The sequence below is a fragment of the Anabrus simplex genome, chromosome 7, assembly GCF_040414725.1.
Source record: "Anabrus simplex isolate iqAnaSimp1 chromosome 7, ASM4041472v1, whole genome shotgun sequence".
In the NCBI taxonomy this organism is placed as follows: Eukaryota; Metazoa; Arthropoda; class Insecta; order Orthoptera; family Tettigoniidae; genus Anabrus; species Anabrus simplex.
This window is the reverse complement of record NC_090271.1, coordinates 229,409,349-229,432,071: the sequence shown is the minus strand read 5'-3', so window position 1 is coordinate 229,432,071 and position 22,723 is coordinate 229,409,349. Positions and strand designations below refer to the sequence as shown.

Below are 22,723 nucleotides of genomic sequence, written 5' to 3'. Positions count from 1 at the left end.
ATGGCTTCATGGAGTAATAAAATTAGGACAGTGTGTTTTTAAGGCACCTTCTGATTGGACAAAAGCAGTAATTGCTCTTACCTATAGGCAAGGGGAACTGGAAGGACTGCAACAGCTATTGAGGTATCTCATTAATCAGTATACCAGGCAAGGTGTTCTCTGGCATCTTGGAATGGAGGGTGTGATCAGTGGTTGAGAGGAAGTTGGATGAAAACCAGTGTGGTTTCAGACAGCAGAGAGGCTGTCAGGATCAGATTTTCAGTATGTGCCAGATATTTGAAAAGTGCTATAAGAGGAATAGACGTATGTTAGTAGATTTAAAGAAGGCATATGCCAGAGCACCAAGGGAAAAGATATTCCTCATACTGAGGGACTATGGGATTAAGGATAGATTATTAAAATCAATCAAAGGCATTTATGTTGACAATTGGGCTGCAGTGAGAATTGATGGTAGAATGAGTTCTTGGTTTGAGATACTTACAGGGGTTAGACAAGGCTGTAATCTTTCACTTTTGTTGTTCATAGTTTATATGAATCATCTGCTGAAAGGGTATTAAGTGGCAGAGAGGGATTCAGTTAGGTGAAAATGTAGTAAGCAGTTTGGCTTACGCTAACTTGGCCTTAATGGCAGATTGTACTGAAAGCCTGCAGTCTAATATCTTGGAACTTAAGGTGCAATGAGTATTGTATGATAATAAGCCTTTCCAGAGCATCAAATCTTTCATTAGTAGCAATATTTTGCTGTGGGAAGTACAGGGACTGAAATTTGATATTCAAATGACACAGAACAGGATATATTTTGAACAGTAGACAAGCTGTTATTATCTATAAAATGCAAAAACCTACAAATCATTTCAGACCTGTCCCTATTAATGATATCTGAAAACCCAGGTGTTGATATGACCCCACTCTTCGAAAAATACGACTGGGCTGTTTGCTTTTGTACAATGCCCATCAGTAAACTTAACACAGTATAAATTTCATTTACTGTTACAGTTATCAGTGCTTGTTGGTTGATATTTATTTGAATTTTATAACAAGTAGTTCAATTGGTGTTCAGTAGATTATGTTTTCTAGGTTAAGTAGGCTAGCTAGGTGTACCTTGTTTCGAATTTAGGTTTAGGAAATAGTTTAGATAAACTTACTTACTTTTAGTAAACTGCCTGAAATTGAAATTGATCCCAAAATTTTAAAGATCGACGCAAAGGAAGAATTTGAACAGTACAACCGCACACAAGGTACAAAACAGAGTAAATGACATTTGGTTGAGGAATGAAATTAAAATAAGATACCAGAAGAAAGCCCATTTGAACTTTCAACTATGTTAAACACATTTAATAGTAGCCCAAGAATTAGTCCCATTAGAGTGGAAGTCATTCCAGCAGTATGTAAACAACAAACTAACGCAGCTAATGGACAAAAAACAGACAACACTCAACAAAAAACTTATGCAACTAAAAACAACCCAAACTCAACATTCTAGGCTAAATACAGACAAACAGAAGACAAATCCAATGCATTCCGTCACACCTATAGTAACAAATTTGACAAATACACAATTTTCGAATGAAGAGATAGAACTCTTATACAAAGGTCCCAAACATAATTGGCCTAACAAAAATAAAGAAGTCGATATTATAAATACCATAGCCGAAATAGAAAGTATGATGATGATGCTTGTTGTTTAAAGGGGCCTAACATCGAAGGTCATCGGCCCCGAAATAGAAAGTAACATTTCCAAATTACCTTGTAATGTACAAAACGATTTAAGAACTGATATAAAGAAAAAACTCCCAAGGTTATCAGAAAACCTGAACACTAATTTTGACCCTGAACAACATACATTAATACGTAACATGAAGACAAAAATAGATAATAACATCATTGTAACCAAAGCTGATACAGGAGGCTCAATAGTTCTATTAGATAGACAAGCATATATCCAAAAAACAGAAGATTTTCTTAATGATAACAACTACACAATAGTAAACAAAGACCCGATAGCAAGAATACAACAAAACATAAAATCATTGCTAAAAAAATCAACATTTCTTTTTAATGACCAGGAACAACAAAGTCTCACAAACATGAATCCCAGCCTCCCTAAAGCTAGAGCCCTCCCCAAAATACATAAGAAAGATATCCCAATACGTCCCATTATTGTCGTAACAGCCCAACCTACAAAATTTCTAAATACATTCATAGCTTCTTCAAAAGACACTATACATTTAATAACAAGCAACCATTAAAGAATTCAATAGATTTTTGCGAGACCCTTAACGAATTTAATTTACAATCCCATCATATAATGTGCTCTTTCGACGTAGTTAACATGTTTTCAAATATTCCAATTAAAGACACTATTGATATTATATATAACAATATCAGTAAATACAGTAACCTCAGCAAAATGGAGATATCGAAGAATTTATGACTATATTAAAATTTACATTAGATAATAACTATTTCACGTTTAATGGTAGAATTTACAAACAGAATGGCTTAGCGATGGGAGACCCTATTTCGGATATCCTAGCCGATATCTATATGGATGCGATTGAGCACACAAAAATTAAAACCAAAAGGAATTAGTTTATGGTTAAGCTTTGTGGATGACACATTTGTCATAATTGACAAGAATGTCACCAGCAGTAATGAAATATTAGATAAATTAAACAAGATCAACCCCAACGTAAATTTTACAAAAGAAGATGAAGATGGAGGCTCTTTAAATTTTTTGGATATAAAAGTTACCCGATCTAACAACTCTTTTGAATATCAAATTTACAGAAAACCTACACACTCGTCAATTACAATAAATAATTCTTCATTACGTCCTGGATCACATAAACAGGCATCTTTTTACAGCCTCATATATCGAGCCTTAAGAATCCCCTTATCTCCCATAAATTTGAGAAATGAATTAAATTATATAAGAAATCTTTCAGTAACCAATGGATATAAGATTGAAATGATAAACCGTCTGATATATAAGATCAAAAACAAGCTATCCACTAACCTCAAACCAGATAGGCCTAACAGAAATAAACATGCCGTTTTCACATATAATAGCCCAACTATTCACCAAATTACTAATACCTTCAACAAGTATAATATAAACGTAGCTTACAGAACAATCAATACTACATAGAACATATTTTTCAATCATAATAAAATAAATAATAATAATAACAGCAAATATTCAGGTTCAGGGGTGTCCGACTCGTTGGCTGAATGGTCAGCGTACTGGCCTTCGGTTCAGAGGGCTCCGGGTTCGATTCCCGGCCGGGTCGGGGATTTTAATCGCTTCTGATTAATTCTTCTGGCTCGGGGACTGGGTGTATATGTCCGTCCCAACACTCTCCTCATCGTATTCAGACAACATACTACACTACCAACCACCACAGAAACACGCAATAGTGCTTACATCCCTCCATAGAGGGTTGGCGTCAGGAAGGGCATCCTGCCGTAAAACAGGGCCAAATCCACATGTGCGACGCAGTTCGCACCCGCGACCCCACAGGTGTGGGAAAAGAAGATTCAGGTTCAGGGGTATACAGGTTGACATGTTCACAGTGTGGTTATTCATACGTTGGCCAGACTGGATGAAGTTTTATTACAAGATATATGGAACATTTCAATGCCGACAAACATATTAAGTATTCCGCTATGAGTACACACATGAAGGAAACGGGCCACCATTTTACCTTAATAGAAAAAGATCTGACAATAATAAGGAATACTAACAAGGGAAAACTACTAAATGAATTAGAAAATATTTATATTTATCTGGACAAAACATTTAATGAAGATCGCAACCTTAATGACGACACGGAGATTAAGAGTTCTTTATACACATTAATACCCAAGTTATTGAAAACAGTTATTCCAAATCAAAAGAAAATTCTGCATACATTAAAAGTTGTCAATTCAACAACTCCACTTATCCCCCCCATGAATACTAAACCTACAATTCCCCCTCCAAATAATCCCCCTCCCGTACCAATACCAATACATATTACTCCGTCCAATTCTTCCCTCCCTCAACCCGCTCCCCTCCCTCCGCCACACCCATACAATACACGTAGCAGGAACGCCAGTCAGACTAACACTAATAACAAAACAAGATAGACACTCCACAACATTCGAGTAAGTATCCATTTTTACGTAACCCATAACACTGTACAATCACATACATTATTATACATATACATTAAATACGTTTTTATATTTCTTTGCAGTTCTAACCATTAAGATTTACACAACAATCTGGAAGACTACTGTTATAGCGTTAACCATTCCAACTTGTACATCGGATAAATTTTCAACGTATATTCCATTTCAACGTATTCTCACCTGAAAGTGTTTTAACCAATTTAACTCAAGAAATAACACCAATTGTTCATTCCTGACCTAATTTCTACAATAAGAACATATGTTTTTTTTACATATCTTTTTCTTCAAATCTGCTTGGTGGTGAACACGACAATAACATTGATTTTCACCAAAAATTAAAAGAAAAGGATCCATTTCAATTCCAGACGAATGCCGGTATATATTTTTTAGACAGTATTGTAAAAATGTACTACAATAGTTTTAACTTGTGTTTGTAACATTCGCGTCAAACTTTCTAATCATGATATCGAAAATATCTTTTAACATCACAACATCTCATTCCAATTTTATATGACCAATAATTGTAAACGTTCTTAGTTGTAATTATTTGTTTTAAGGTTATCCATTGTGCTGATGATGCCCATTAAGAAGGGCGAAACATGTTCACAACCTTTCTATCATTTATAAATGTTTAACCACAAAATGTGGTATTGTAAGTATTGACTAGGTTAACATTAAATGTATATTTTGTAAATTGTATGTAATCACTATTGTCAATACGGACCAAAAATAAGATTAATGACTTGTAATAAGTGGTATGTTCCGAGCTGTCAGCGGAGGGATGGCGTGGAATGACATTAGTAGACGAATAAGTTTGAGTGGCGACTTTAAAAGTAGGAAAGATCATAATATGAAGATAAAGTTGGAATTCAAGAGGAAAAATTGGGACAAATATTCATTTATAGGAAGGGGAGTTAGGGATTGCAATAACTTACCAAGGGAGATGTTTAATAAATTTCCAATTTCTTTGAAATCATTTAAGAAAAGGCTAGGAAAACAACAGATAGGGAATCTGCCACCTGGACAACTGCTCTAAAAGCAGATCAATATTGATTGATTGATTGATTGATTGATTGATTGATTGATTGATTGATTGATTGATTGATTGATTGATTGATTGACTGATCGATCTCGATAATGCTATGATATGGACAGCAGGCAATGATATGATGATAAATGGGGTAAAAAGTCAGGTTGTGACTTTCACAAATAGGAAAAGCCCTCTCAGTTTTAATTACTGCGTTGATGGAATGAGAGTTCCTTATGGGGATCACTGTAAGTACCTAGGTGTTAATATAAGGAAAGTTCTTCATTGGGGTAATCACATAAATGGGATAGTAAACAAAGGGTACAGACCTCTGCACGTGGTTATGAGGTTGTTTAGGGTTGTAGTAAGGATGTAAAGGAGTTGGCATATAAGTCTCTGGTAAGACCCCAACTAGAGAACTAGAGTAAGGTTCCAATGTATGGGACTCTCACCAGGATTACTTGATTCAAGAACTGGAAAAAATACAAAGAAAAGCAGTTCGATTTGTTCTGGGTGATTTCCGACAAAAGAGTAGCGTTACAAAAATGTTGCACAGTTTGGGCCTGGAAGACTTGGGAGAAAGAAGATGAGCTGCTCGACTAAGTGGTATTTTACCAACATAAATGGTCCGTTATTGGACATTATAAATTTTCCAGCTAACTCATTCCTGGTTGCCAGCGTTTCGCCTTCATGTGCTAGGTTGGGCTCATCAGTTGATACCTAGCACACCTACCAAGACGCTGGCTAGTGCATACCGTGGAGGCCACTGCGTAGGCTACTTGGAGCCACCAGCAGTGCCAATGCACTATGTGAGACTATGTCTCTGTACCAAAAATTGATGCCTGCTTGGCTATCAGATGATATAGATGTTGATTGCCATAGGGTATCTGAAATATTTGTTCCGAATGAGTAAATTTATAATACCAATATAAATGGTCCATTATTGGACATTATACATTTTCCAGCTAACTCATTCCTGGTTGCCAGCGTTTCGCCATCGTGTGCTAGATTGGGCTCATCCGTTGGTACTTAGCACGCCTACCAAGACGCTGGCTAGTGCATACCGTGGAAACCACTGCGTAGTCTACTTGGAGCCACCGGCAGTGCCAATGCACTATGAGAGACTTTGTCTCTTTACCAAAAATTGATGCCTGCTTGGCTATCAGATGATATAGATGTTGATTCCCATAGGGAATCTGAAATATTTGTCCCGAATGAGTAAATTTCTAATACCAATATAAATGGTCCGTTATTGGACATTAAAAATTTTTACTCATTCGGGACAAATATTTCAGATTCCCTATGGGAATCAACATTTCTATCATAAGTGGTATTTTCCGAGCTGGCAGCGGAGATATGGCGTGGAAGGACAGTAGTAGACGAATAAGTTTGAGCGGTGTCTTTAAAAGTGGGAAAGATCACAATATGAAGATAAAGTTGGAATTCAAGGGAACCAGTTGGGGCAAATATTTGTTTATAGGAATAACTTACGAAGGGAGATGTTCAATAAATTTCCAATTTCTTTGCAATCATTTAAGAAAAGGCTAGGAAAACAACAGATAGGGAATCAGCCACCTGGTCGACTGCCCTAAATGCGGATCAGTATTTAGTTATTTAGTTATTTATTTATTTATTTATTTATTTATTGATTGATTGATTGATTGATTGATTGATTGATTGATTGATTGATTGATTGATTGATTGATTGATTGATTGATTGATTGATTGATTGATTGATTGAATCAAAGTGAAAGAAAAACAGATTTCTGCAAGCATTTTTACTTTGCTCCACATATCTACTTGTTTCTTTCACAATTAACTCACTATACTACTGTCAAAAACTAGACCCATCTTACATGTACATCAGAATGTTCTCTTCCTTCTTGAGAAGATTTAAAACTTACATGCACAGTACTACGATGCAGGGAAAATTGAACACCAATCATTTATGTTCATAACCCTTTCTCACAGACTATCTTTCACTCACTGTCTGGCAAAACCTAGAGTAAAAATTTGCTTGTCAGCTATAATTGTGGAGTACCTTCACTAAATAATTTATTCTGTAAAAACCACTGAAGATATAGGTTTCAAATTTTGTAACAAAGGAAAATACACCATACTTATTTTAAAACGATACAATGAGATCACTTAATTGCATGCAGGAAACCCCTAGGTTGGAATGATACATCAAGAAGCATCCAACATGGTGCGAGTTAATATTAAATTGCTTGTTCGCAAAGTCAGTCTGAATTGCTCGATCTGCTGGGGCTCTTATTTTCTTGGTACTGCAGAGAACACAGGACTTCACCCTGAATCTCCCAATTTATTTCATTTCTGGGATCTGTCTGATAAAGATATTTAGATAGCAAATCGTACTGCATCTCAGGCATACAAATTATATACTATTTTTCACTGAATGAGATTGGAACATAAATTTACATTAGTTGGAATATTAGCTAATTTTGTAGAGGCCCATAGTCCAAAACAGAATTAACTGGAGGATTAAAACTGAAAATTATTTTTTGTCCAGGTAGGCCTAATATTTTAAAGGGAGACAGTACCTAAATGTGCATTTCCTGTCCTGTGCAATATGGTGTATTTCGATTTCCCTCAGGTTCATCTTCTGTCCCAACTGCTTCCCACACCACTTTTATTATCATACCTACAACTTCAAACTCACTACCATTGCATTCGTCAATATATTAATCTAATTTGTAATAAATATCTTCTCACTAAACTGCTTATGTGCAGCCATGTTGCTACAATGTGTTTATGTTCAGTCAGCTGTCTGTTCTAAGAAAACTTATACAAAAACACTTTATTTTAGCATTCCATGCATGTCAGTTGTATTTAGAAAGCGTAGGGAATTCACTGGTTCCATGAAGTTATATGTTTAGCAGACAGATGGCAGAGGAAGTCTGTTTGAAAGTTGAGTATGCTCTACTATGCAACCCGCGGGAGACAATGTCCGACTTCAGTACGCTTTACTACACAACCCGCGGGAAAGATCCGCATACCTACTTGTTTCTTTCACAATTAACTAGCTACACTACTATCAGAAAATGATACCCATCTTATATGAACATCAGAATGCTCTTTTCCTACTTGAGAAGATTTAAAACTTACCTGTGCAGTACTACGATGCAAAGAAAATTGAACAACAATGCATTCATGCATGTCCATAAGCAAGAAACAAAAAATAAATTGCATCTCGCAACTATGGCGACCAGTTTCATCAGACAATTGACCGTTATAAAAATTACAATATGGAGATAAAGTTGGAATTCTAGAGGAAAAATGAAATTGGGGCAAAGATTTGTTTATAGGAAGAGGAGTTAGGGATTGAAATAATTTACCAAGATGTACGATATGTTTCCAACTTCTTTCAATTCTTTATGTAAAGTTTAGATAAACAACTGACAGGGAATCTGCTACCTGGGCGGCTGTCCTAAATACAGATCATTGATGATTGAGTGAACTGTAGAGATGCAATAGGTATTTTCTAGGATATTTTCAAATGAGTAAGTATAACAGTGTAATCAGATAGCCCCTGTGTGCAACTTATACAGTAAACCCCCACTTTTCTTTTCAGCCCCTCAGTGCCGACCTCTTGTGCTATTTGAGGACTAATTGAAATGCAATTTTAGCCATCTTACAAGACTTGACCCTACAAGTTAGACATCGCCGTTTAAGACTAATTATTTTGATAGATTTAATATAGTTATTTTTAATAAAAGTAACACTGTATGAACTTTATTTATTTACCATTATGAATATAACTACTTACCATTCTTTTAACTGATATTGCTATTGGTTTAATTGCTGAAAATGGGATGTCTCTAGCAATGAGTAAGCTGACAAACCGAAAAAAAAACCTGAGGATATATCTCTGTAGCTTACTATAAACAATCTTCTGTCATAAAATTGCCCACAGAAGATTGCGATATTAAGACAGATATCACTTCAGAATGTAGTTACCGTACCTATTTTACTCTTTTGTGATCTGTTACAGGCATTGAAGATTCTCCATAATTCATCTGAATTTATGCCTTATGTGATATTCATAGCAGCTCCTGGGATGGAACAGTTGAAACATCTGTATGGGATTGGGCGATCCATTGGATCATCAAGCCGCAATTTAACCGTAAGTATGGGTATTGTGGAATATAAGTGCATTTATGATAGCTGGAAACATATTCACAATTTGATAATACTATTGACCCATATTAAATTGATGCACAGGTTTGTAGTGTTTCTTTTCTCTATGTAAAATTATTTTACATGAACAAAAGTACACCAGTAGTGACTGCCTTTTAGATAAATAAGATATTGTCCTATCTACCAAAGGTATTTTCTTCCTTTTATTTTTTATTCATATTTATTCATATAAACCAGTAATGATCCATAGAAAGACTTCCGATTTGTTGACAGGCTGAATGTTGATAAACAAGTTAAAAAGCTAAAAATACTAATATGCTTATTTTCGTTATTTTTGCTTGTGTGACTGTATATATTGCCATTAAAGAAAAAGAAAATCTCTCACCACCCTCATATTGTATTTTTGTATCTGAGATAGCAGAAAAATGTCCTTTATGGAACAGGTTTGCCCAAAAAAAAATCCCATCAGCCCTATACCATCTTATATCAACTATAAATTCACCATACTTATCCAGAATGCTACTCTCTTCTATTTCTCCTCCATTTTTGAGATTCTTTGCCACAATTCAGGAGATTTCTTTCGCTATAGGCTTACATTTCAAGTTCTTTTGGAAGTCCTCTGAGTTTTTAAAAAATTCTTCTGTTACATCTTCTAATCCTCTTTGTTTTTCTTCCTATCCACAGGATTTCATATTTGAAGCATTTTTTTATATGTTCTTATATAATACATGAGACGGTATGACTTTACTCTCAGAGAGGATTGGAAAAGCTGCATATATTACTGGGGAGTGCAAATTTTATGTCATTAATCAAGAGGGCAGAGAGAAAAAAAAAAAAAAAGAGGATGGACAGGTCTTGAAAGATACTTACACCAAAGGTAGACTCTTACTTCATCAAGAAATAATTCTCAAAGGGGCCCCTCCTCAGTGGAGGATGCTCCTAATGAAGCAGAAATAAACTTGTCAGAAAATTATAGGAATTAGGTCTAAACGAAGTGGGAGAGATAACGAGAGAAGATCCATAAAACAAGACAGCAAACAAAGAGTTCAGATCCTTCAAAGGGTCAAGGTATCTGTGAAGAAAGGAAGAAAAAGTGGTGTGTGTGTGTAAATGAAAGACATCCTCTGCCTTGCATACCTAATACCATCAAGGTTGGAAAAGAACTAAAGTTGACCAAGTGAGGTCAGACATAACAGATTAAAGTTACGAGTTTGGCACCAGTGAGTGGAAGCAATGCCAGACACGGTTTGGGGCCCTGCGATCATCGACCCACACTCCCAAGTCGAGAGCCAGTGGGGCACATTTTTAGCTGCCTCTTATGTCATGCAGGAGATATCAGAGAGGTATCAATCAGTCACTGCTGATCTGCATTTAGGGCAGTCACCCAGGTGGCAGATTCCCTATCTGTTGTTTTCCTAGCCTTTTCTTTAATGATTTCAGCTACCCCTACCAATAGGTGGGGGGAAGCTGTGGAGCTTGTTCTTTTGTGTTTTCCTCCTTGTCTCTCCTGTTTGTTTCTCCCTCAGTATGAGGTATTAGTTTAGTGCCACAGTCCTATACTTTCCACAGTTTATAGGATCTTCTTTCTTGTAGATAGCAATGAATATGGCTTTGCACCATTCATCCGGCCACTTCCCTGTATTCCACACCTTCTTAAACAACATGCACCTGCAACTTTAATATTTCAGGTTCTTTCTCTTCCACAGGGTTGTCATGGTTTACAGGTTTCCATGCTGCATCTTCCTTGAGTAGAGTTTCTCAATAATACTTCCACACCTTTGCAGTGCTTTTGGGATCACTTTTCTTCTCCCTATTTCGGTTGCAGATTACTTGCTTCTTGACTCTGAATTCCATTGCTAGGTACTTCACTTTGCTGAAAGGCACGTGGGATTCATGATCTGCAAGGAGTTCCAATTCTTGGCAGATGCATTCTTATCTCTCTCAGATACTGTTTTTATCTTCATAACCAGTACCCTCAGCTTTTTCTCAGTATATTCATTCTCCTCCCCTCAGAGATCTCCTCTCTTTAACTAAGACCAGTGTAGCATCTGTCATCCAGTGTTTATTCTTTATAATTGTTACCATTGCACATTTCTTGCACAACTTTTCAATCCAGCTCTTTAATCGTCATCCATGTTTCGTTGGTGTTCTGTGTCATCTGTGGTCTAACTTCTTCCTGCAGCTCTATGGATTTCTTAATGCAAATCCGTACATCTCCACTCTCTCTTCCTGGTGAACTGGAGTTCAAGTGCCCAGTTCACTTTGAGTTCTTATGATCTGAGCCACAGTCAGCTCCTGGCTTTGCCTTTACATTGTTCAGATGATCTCCATCTTCTTCTCACTAGTACAAAGTTGATTTGATTCTTATATATCTTGTTGGGACTTATCCAGGTTGACAGTCAGTGCAGGTGGTGCTGGAACAGGGTGTTTGTAATCACCAGGCTGTGGCCTGTGAGCAAACTCCTTTCTCTTCCCCACTCAGAACGGTCCAACATCTCCAAGGTGTCAGTTGCGATGAATCCCAACTTTGGCAATGAAATCCCCCAAGATGCAGACTGGCTCCTTCAGTGGGATTTTGTTGAGTTGTTCTCCTATCTTATCATTAACTCTTCAGCCTCTTGTCTGGTGCATCATTAGTGGGCATGTATACCTGCAGCATGTGGAAATTCTCTCGTTTGAGTTTCATGGTCAACTTTGTCAATTTGAATTGTATTATTATTATAAAAAGAAGCAGTAACAGAAGAAATGTGAAATTCTTATATCTCTGGACCCTTTAGATGCTTCTTTTTTTGTCTGGCTGTTTTGTTCCTAGAAATATGTGAATGGTACTGGCATGACATTACTGTACTCGCTTCAGTTTTCTTATTTTCTTATGTTCTTTATTAAATTCTAATGGCCGAGTGCACCAGTCTCAGTAAAAAGAATACTGCTGTAAACTTCATAATCGACCAGGGTAAAGTTTTAGTTTTGTTCCACAAAACTTGGATTCAAGTTTACCAACATTTTGCCATGGTGCATTGTCAACTGTTCATAATGGAGCAATTTTCAAAGAAAAACCATGGTAAAAAGTTCAAAATGGAGCTTAACAATTGCATGTTATATTTTCAATATCTTAATCTGTTTGAACAGAATGGAGGCAGAGTTATACAAGAAAGGGGGGATCCGTATGAGGAACTGAACAATGTTTTGTTTTAGAGAAAATTTTGATTAAAAAAAACAGTGAATTATAGTTTACACATGCTGTAGGACCCCGATTATCTGTCCTTCAATTAACCATTCTGTGCATTACCTGTTGCCCAAGAAGATTTTAAAATCTATGTATCGGGCAAGTTGGCCGTGCGGTTAGGGGCGCGCAGCTTTGAGCTTGCATCCGGGAGGTAGTGGGTTAGAACCTAACTGTCGGCAGCCCTGAAGATGGTTTTCTGTGGTGTCACCTCAGAACAGGTCACACAAACCTTTAAAAAAACATGCGACAATAATGGATCTTAAAATACAGGAAGAGAAAACATTCTCCAATTAATAAATTACCCAAACTAGATCTTCATTGACTGAAGTACTACACACATACAACTTTACCACTAGGGCACATAAATGTACTATCCATATCCTCATTGAAATTTAATTTTAAATTGCCAGCCTAGGTGCATTCTTAATTGCCAGCAATTAAGAAAAAAAATGGGAGTTTAAATTTTAAATGTTGCAAGTGGATCCAAACCACGGTGAAGTTACATTTTATTACTTTAGTTTGCAATATTGCTCACATTATCCTTAGGACAAGTCACAGACATGAGGTTAGTAAGTCACCATCTACTTCATCATACATCACTTTAAGATTTTTGCACAGAACAAAACTCACATTACGTTGCCCGTGCCCCTATACGGATCACGTTACTTTTATGGTTAAGAGAAATATCCAAAAGAAATAAAAATAGTTCAAGAGTGCACATACCAAAATCCAACTCACTGATATAAGAAATAAAAAGGCACAAACAACACCTTCATACCAGGAAATATCAGATTATAGCATGACACACCAGGATCACCAGGCCTATCTGTCCTCCACCACATGACAACATAAGAACACAATACGCATAAAACACCAGTGCGATGACCCCTGAATCAAACAGTACCAACAAAGAAAAAGGCACAACATGACCTTCAATACTCATTATTCCATCACACGACAGTGAGACTACATTAAGACCAGTATCGTACTCCCAGGGGAGGAACAGCCTCTCAGCACCTGAAGTCCTAACCCTCATAATGACAAGAAATTTAGATATACACGAGCCAAAACACGACGTAACAGATAATTTTAAAATAATGCCTTCCCAAGGCACCCAAGACAAACACAAATGACATCCACCATATTACAATATATACAAATATGGATGGACAGATATGACAAGGCTACCAATTTTAGAAACCTTACTCAGCTCACAGGACCCCATAATCGAGCTAACTGGGTAATTGAATTTAGAAGACACCAACCAGAAAAAGATGAAAATAAACACTGAGAAAATTAAATTAAGAGTAATTAAAGGTGATTAATTAACTTTTACTAAATCGTAACACCTGCAAAATTTCACTACAAATTTTAATGATGAATTTAGGATAACTGAAATACAAATCGTGATGATCTGCAAAGCAACAACAGATTTAACTGAAATTAATAGCTCAGAATAATGATACTGAAATAAACATTTGAAGAAAACCTTCCTAGTACATAATTTACAATAAACAATGGACGCTATTCTCCATCTAACCACCTACTACAAAAAAAAAGATTACAAAGTATCTCTTACCAGATGAACGCCAGACTTCAAATATGTCATGAGCACAGGTGCATATCCATAACCCGTCAAATTTGCCATAACTGCCTCAGCGTTATCTGGTCTAAAGATATGGTGAGCAAGTTTCACCCTATGATACTATCAAAGTCCTCATAGAACCCTCCCTAGCAAGTATAGGAATACATGGGTAAATAAAAATACATGACAAGGAAACAGAAAACAGCACAATAGAACAGCTCAACAGATGATCTAGGAACATTTTCAAACAGGTAAAGAGACCCCATAATCTCCTATCTGATTTGAGAATTTAGTAACTGATTAGGGACGCCCCCAAATAATTCCATACTTATTCAAAAACGAACCCAGGTACAGTAGAAGACCAAACACAACACAGCACATGACAAGAAATTTAGATATACACTGAGCCAAAACATGACGTAACAATTAATTTTAAGATAATCACGCACAAAGAATGATGCCAAATAAAACACAGCAGGCGACAAGAAATTAAATTTGAAAATAATTATTAAACCAAATTATTAAACAAAATAAACACTAAAAAAATATCGACAAAAAATTATGAACATTAACCTAAAATTTGCTGCTGAAAATTTACGAAAACAGATTTTTAAAAAACTCATGAGATTCCAGACCAAAACCTTATCAACACGTACATGATGACCAGTATGACAATCAACATTACAATTTACGTAATCTGGAAGGAGAACAAGAAGACTGCGACACAAGTAATTTATAGGATGGAAAATGTGCGCACAACTCGAAGTAGGTAAAGTAATCAGCTGTCTCCAACAGATACGTACACCAGCTGTTCAAAAGATAAGTGAAGTCACATGAGAAGTACAGCACTTAGTATAATTTCATAACATACGGTAGGTAGTTCAAAGCAGCAAGTAATTACACAGACGTTACGATCAAAACACACGGATCAAGAAAACTTTAACTCTATCTTCAGGTGGCAAAATTGTGACAAGGCCTACATTAAAACATGCTTATGTTTAAGAAAATTGTATGTTGAAGAGCTAGCCAGTGATTTGTATTGGTTCATTGATGAAGATGAACATGAAGGACTGATCGTCAAAGATATCCTGAAGACTATTGAAAATAAAGTTCATTTTGGAGAAGTGGACATAAGTACCATTAAGGAGTGACTTCATACTGATGATATGCTTAGGCATCGTACTTTGTGTGATGATGAATAGTAACTAAAAGCATGTGCAGCAGTCATCTGTGAAGTGACGAGTGAAAGTCACGGGGGTGGAGAAGAAACGTTTGTCACAAACAATCTTGTAGCACTTCAGACTGCACTCGATTCGGCCAACACTTTAATGGACTTCATAGAGCAGGAGGATGATACAGATTTTTGAGACAGTCATTTACTGTAATTAGAAAGCTTAGTACAGTATGGACATAAACAAGAAAATAAGTTGCAGAAAAGTGCAGAAGAAATTAACAAACTATTTTAAAGCAGCTTAAATAACAGCAGGTAGATTAAATTTATTCTTGTTGATACTGGTAATTTATGTGATTATTTATTATTGTCATTGCATTAACTACTTGTAAATATTCTGTTTTATTTTTTTAAGAGGGATCAATGAATGTTATGATTATATTTAGGTAGTTTAAAGTCAATTAATATTGGTAGTAGGGATTATCTGTTTTTTTTTAAGACAGATAATCGAGGTTATATTCAGAGCACGACTAGTGCATCTGAGTGTTATGAAAGGTGCTCCTCATAGGGTCAGTCGTGCTGCAATAGTACTTTCTGACCCAGTGAGGAAAGCAATGGCAAACTACCTCACGCCTCATCTTGCCTAGTACGCCTCATTTTGGTGCTGCCATTGGTTTTTGGGGTTTCCTTATAACCGCATAACCTTTGGTGGTGCTATTTGAGGATCCAACCAGCCTCTGGGCTGATGACCTAACAGACAGACAGACAATCAAGGTTATACTGTAATTGATAAATAATTGCCGTTCCCTACTGGGAAAAAACCATCCGATATTGCTAGAAATCACATTCCAGTAGCACTGCTATTCTGTGCAAATGGAACATTTTCAAGCAGTTATCGGTGATATCTGTGATATTGACAAAACAACGGCATGCCACATTATAAGTAAGGTTTCAGATGCCAATGTTCCTTATCATCACAGTTCATTAAATTCCTTTTCACACAACAGGTATAAAGCAAGGTTATGGAAGGTTTTATAAAGCATTTCTCACCTAAACCAAGCAAGACAAAATTTGCATGAGGGCTAACATTAGGAGCTCTTGGATGTCTGAATATTTTATCACCTTTAATTTCCATTTTAAACATAGCCGATAGTTGAAGAGAAAATTTAACAATAGAGATGTACTGAAACACAATAGACAGATGTCTCATGAATAGTGGATGTCTGAATATTTTATCACCTTTAATTTCCATTTTAAAGATAGCCGATAGTTGAAGAGAAAATTTAACTATAGAGATGTACTGAAACACAATAGACAGATGTCTCATGAGTAATAGATTGTATGCACTCCTCGTTCATCATTTTAGTTGTTTTCTGAATGGGAGGTTCATTGTTGAAGATGAAGTTGTGCATTGTTTAACCCTCATGGAGCCAGACGATAGAGCAGTGATAAGGGTACAGAGATCTGGAAGTCAAGTAGGGATGACATAAAAATGTTAGTGTTGAGCTGTAGAAGTATTGTAAAGAAAGGAATCGAACTAAGTAATTTAATAGATATATATTTACCCATTATTGTAATAGGAGTTGAATTATGGCTGAGAAATGATATAATGGAGCAGAAATTTTCTCACAGAGCTGGAGTGTGTACCGTAGAGATAGGATAGGAATGGTGGGAGGGGGAATATTCATTCTGATGAAAGAAGAATTTGTAAGCTACCAAAAAGTTAAAGATGAGAAACATGAAATTCTAGATGTAAGGCTCATTTCTAAAGATAATAAGCAATTTGATGTCTTTGGAGTGTACACACCGGGAAAGGGTAGCGCTGACACGGTTTCAGAATTATTTGATAAGATAATCAGCTATGTGGGAAACGACATGGAAAGGAATGTGATTGTAGCGGGAGATGTGGATTTACTAAATGTCAATTGGGAAGGAAATGCAAATGACAGGAAGCATGACCACCAAATGGCAAATAAGCTAATATGGGAAGGACAGCTGATTCAGAAAGTGATGGAACCAACTAGAGGGAAAAATATCCTGGACCAGATGAGCTCTACAGAGAAACCAAAGTAATAGATGGTATTAGTGATCGCGAAGCTGTTTTTGTCGTAGTTAAAAATAAATGTGATAGAAAGGAAGGTTTTAAAAGTAGGACTATTAGGCAGTACCATATGGCTGATAAAGCAGGCATGAGGCAGTTTTAAAAGAGTAATTATGATTGGTGGAAAACAGTAAATAAGAATGTAAACAGACTCTGGGATGGGTTTAAAGAAGTTGTTGAGGAACATGAAGACAGATTTGTACCTTTAAAGGTGGTAAGGAATGGTAAAGACCCACCTTATTATAATAGAGAAATAAAGAGCCTAAGAAGGAGGTGCAGATTGGAAAGAAATGGCTGTGGAATTAAGGATAAATTGAAGGAACTTACTAGGAAATTGAATCTAGCAAAGAAGGCAGCTACAGGTAACATGATGGCAAGCATAATTAGCAGTCACACATATTTTAGTGAAGAATGGAAGGGTATATATAGGTACTTTAAGGCAGAAACAGGTTCCAAGAAGGACATTCCAGGAATAATTAATGAACAAGGAGAGTGTGTATGTGAGGATCTAGAAAGGCTGAAGTATTCAGTCAGCAGAATGTAAAGATTGTTGGTAACAAGGATAATGTCCAGATAGAGGAGGTGATTAATGTTAAAGAAGTATTAAAATTTACATATGATAACAATGATATTTACAATAAGACACAAAAGTTGAAAACTAGAAAACCGGCTGGAACTGATAAGATTTCTGGGGATGTACTAAAGACAATGGGTTGGGATACAGTACCATATCTGAAGTACTTATTTGATTAATGTTTGGTTGAAGGAGCTATGCCAAATGAATGGAGAGTTGCTATAGTAGCCCCTGTGTACAAAGGAAAGGGTGATAGGCATAAAGCTGAAAATTAGAGGCCAGTAAGTTTGACATGCATTGCATGTAAGCTTTGGGAAGGCATTCTTTGTGATTATATTAGACATGTTTGCAAAATTAATAACTGGTTCAATAGAAGGCAGTTCAGTTTTAGGAAAGGTTATTCCACTGAAGCTCAACTTGCAGGATTCCAGCGAGATATAGCAGATATCTTGGATTCAGGAGGCCAAATGGACTGTATCATGATTGACCTGTCTAAAGCATTTGATAGGGTGGATCATGGAAGACTACTGGCAAAAATGAGTGCAATTGGACTAGACAAAAGAGTGACTGAATGGGTCGCTATATTTCTAAAAAATAGATCTCAGAGATTTTTTTTTTTTTTTTTTTTTTTTTTGCTAGGGGCTTTACGTCGCACCGACACAGATAGGTCTTATGGCGACGAGAATTAGAGTAGGTGAACCTTTATCTGACCCTGTAATAATTAAGGGGGGAATTCATCAAGGCAGTATTATTGGACCTTTATGTTTTCTTATATATATAAATGATATGAGTAAAGGAGTGGAATCAGAGGTAAGGCTTTTTGCAGATGATGTTATTCTGTATAGAGTAATAAGTTCCAAAATTGTGAGCAAATGCAAAATGATCTCGATAATGTTGTGAGATGGACAGTAGGCAATGGTATGATGATAAATGGGGTTAAAAGTCAGGTTGTGAGTTTCACAAATAGGAAAAGTCCTCTTACTTTTAATTACTGCGTTGATGGGGTGAAAGTTACTTTGGGGGATCATTGTAAGTATCTGGGTGTTAATAGGTTTGTTCCAACACACGAGTTTCTGACAGTCACCGGCGGATTCATGCATCGCCCTTTGCACATGCACTGGTTTGGGATTGGTCAGCAGCTGGTCCCGAACTTGATCGTGTTGGAACACTTCCTGGACAGCATTCTGACGTGTAAACAAAGAGTTTGACGCGTATTTTGTATTACCATGCCCTGTTTAGTTGTTTGTAGATTAGTGCGAGGAAGGAAAGGGTAAATTGCTGAAATACTGATTCATTTCAATATATATAGAACACGGTACAACAAGTATTTTAAAAATTAATAGAGTATGAAATACACACAAATGGTTTATATTCGTTTTAATTGGTTAGAGAGTGATATCTGCCTCGAAGCTTTAGGCCTGTATTTCAATGTTAAGGAACTATGATTTAAGTAACTTGGATCAAAGAAATTTTATAATCTTTGTTAAAAGAACTTGGATGAAACATAAATGTTTATACATAAGTATCTAAATATCTGCGGTTAAGGAAATACAGCGAGATAGCAAATGATAGTAAAGGAGATTATGGTTGAGGATGTTGTTTGTTTTTTTTTTTTTTTTTTGTAGTTGCTTTACGTCGCACCGACACAGATAGGTCTTATGGCGACGGGTTGAGGATGTAAGGAAGAAAATAAACGTTTTCAGCTCCCAACACTCGGCAGAAAATACTGTGTAAGGGAACTCCTGATATTGTCACACTTTTGTTAGGCATAGTTAATCTCAAACTACAAACGTAAAAATAAATTTACAAGCTGCTTGACGTCGCACCGACCGACCTACCTACCTACCTACCTACCTACCTGCGCAATGGAATACATGCACAACAGAGGAAACTCACTGGACAGGCCACGTGCAGTTCCACTCCTGTTCTGTTCCTTGTTCTTTTCACATGTGGTTTATTAACATTGCCATAACCTATAAGCAGTAATATTTCTAAATCTGTTAATGAATTCCTTTAAGGTACTTGTGAATTGAGGAGTAGAAATAATGAATAAATAAACAATTAAAAAATGAGTAATACCAGTAATTAGTAAATAACTAATTAATAAATACACAATAAAAATGGAAAGGTATGGGGATTTCATCAAATCTTTATCCAGTGAAGATAAGTTGGATACCGGTATGCAGCGCCAAGGGAGCGAGAAAATTAGTTGGGGTCTCACCAGAGATAAATATGCTCTCTCCTTTACATCCCAACTACAACCCCTAAATACCCTCATAACCATGTGCAGAGATCTGTATCCTTTATTTACAATCGTATTTATGTGATTACCCCAATAAAGATCTTTCCTTATATTAATACCTAGGTATTTACAATGATCCCCAAATGGAACTTTCATCCCATCAACACAGTAATTAAAACTGAGAGGACTTTTCCTATTTGTGAAACTCACAACCTGACTTTTATCCCCGTTTATTATTGAGGTCATTTTAGTTGCTCACAATCTTGTAACTTATTTATTACTCTGTACAGAATAACATCATCTGCAAAAAGCCTTATCTCTGATTCCATGTCTTTACACATATTATTGATATATATAAGAAAACATAAAGGTCCAATAATACTGCCTTGAGGAATTCCCCTCTTAAATTTTACAGGGACAGATAAAACTTCACCTACTCTAATTCTATGAGTTCTGTTTTCTAGAAACAGAGCCACCCATTTAGTCACTCTTTTGTCAAGTCCATTTGCACTCATTTTTGCCAGTAGTCTCCCATGGTCTACCCTATCAAATGCCTTAGACAGGTCAATCGCGATACAGTCCAATTGACCTCCTGAATCCAGGATATCTGCTATATCTTGCTGGAATCCTGCAAGTTGGGCTTCAGTGGAATGACCTTTCCTAAACCTCTTTATTGAAGGAATATATTGTTCAATACAGACCAAAATAATGAAATTCTTAACATTTAATATAACGTATTACACATGTTACCTAGCGGACAAGTTCAGCATAACACCATGAGTGACTGTTCATTGCTGCCTCCTGAATACATAACAAGAAAAACAAGTGTCAAGAAACCATAGTATTGAAACCAAGCAATAGTATTGATGCACAGGTTTAATGACAATACCATGGTGAGAAGTTTTACCACGGTTTTGTAAAGACTTATATTTATCGAGCCTGGTGCACTCAGGCATGTCTGAAACATGTAGTTTACTACCTGAGCTAATGTGAGATCTGTTTTATTTTTTGTTACTCATTAATAGTTGTCTGTATTTGTGTTGCATGTTTAGTTTGATCGAGCGAGTTCTATCAGGTACAGCTCTCGTCGAGCCAGGACCCTTGAATCCCTTGCATCTTTATATGAGGTAGGTTCTACTCACTGCATGCTTCAGTTATTTCTTGTTTTGATCGCATACTGAACTGCTTTATAAAAATGCATTACATTTTCCAAATTGATCCTTTTTATTCTTTCCTTAGGAGGAGGACTTACGGCAAACTTTGGAGGAAAGTGCCTGCCTACAGCGTTCATATGAGAAATACATTGACCAAGTAATAGTTAATGAAGATTTTGATGTCACATTCCGCAAAGTGGTAGAAGCTCTCGAAATGTTGAGCACTGAGCATCAGTGGGTTCCTGTCAACTGGGTTTATTAGTAGTTTGTTCACATCCTTCATAATTCATTTCATGAATATGTAGGATAAACACAAGTGCTGTGAATTGTTTCAACTGATACTTTCTGTGCCTAGCCTAACAGGAATCTTTAGTGTTTCTGGAAGAGAAATTACATACTCTGATATCTGTCTGGCATGTACAATACTTTTTTATAGTGGTTATAATTGGGAACTGTGATCAGCAGTTTCTAGTATTACTCCAACCCGTCCATGTGTTCAGGGAATATATAAATATAAGTATTGAAGCTGAATTTGTTACATACATATTTTAATGCGTTGTTGCAAAATTGTCATCAGAAGTGTTTATCAATTATTCTCAGAGAAAATGTTTTAATAAAAAACTGTACAGTTGAGTATAGAACAAATTTATTCCAATTCTGCAAAACTTTCACGGTTTTGAACATATCAGCTTTCTTGTTCTAGTGTTATGTTATATTTTTATTGTCTGAATGTTACTAGCATCAAGTTTCAGTGTGCAGTTATATTCCTTGTACAATAAATTGTAAATTTAGATGGGAAATATAAATGTAAAAATATACTGTATATACCAGATGGCCTGCCAAACCTTATTATTTAGTTTTATGAAACCCAACCAAGATTAAATTTCTTCTTAAGGTCAGTATTGCTCTGCATCCTGCCTATGTTTCAACAATGTAAATGATCCATGGAACTATCAAAGTATAAAATACCTACTATGCATAATATCCCCACCCAGTCCTGTGGGCCACTGTACAAACATGCAGTTCATTGCTCCCTGAAATAACACATGTACCTGTAATATGATCAAATTCATAGGTTATGCCAAGTTATCTGTAATGGTAGAATGTTAAATGACCACCATAAACCATTATTGAGAACTTCATAATTCATTTCATGAATATGTAGGATAAACACAGGTGCTGTGAATTGTTTCAACTGATAATTTCTGTGCCTAGCCTAACAGGAATCTTTAGTGTTTCAAGGACTGTAGATCCGTACTGTACTAGACATCTAGCGAGTATCATATGTTGTCTTCGTGGCCAAGTCAGT

General features: G+C 36.2%; 1 protein-coding gene across 3 annotated transcripts in view; it reads left to right on the top strand.

The window, feature by feature from the left end:
• The window catches only part of vari (MAGUK p55 subfamily member vari), a 331,137-nt gene extending 308,889 nt beyond the window's left edge, over nt 1-22,248 (top strand). For all 3 annotated transcript variants that reach the window (XM_067150876.2, XM_067150875.2, XM_067150877.2), the window contains 3 exons: nt 9,216-9,347; nt 21,313-21,387; nt 21,500-22,248. In XM_067150876.2, coding sequence (XP_067006977.1) covers nt 9,216-9,347; nt 21,313-21,387; nt 21,500-21,676 — 384 coding nt within the window. In that variant the 3' untranslated portion in view covers nt 21,677-22,248. The remainder of the gene's footprint in view (nt 1-9,215; nt 9,348-21,312; nt 21,388-21,499) is intronic.
• The last annotated feature ends 475 nt before the right edge of the window (nt 22,249-22,723 follow it).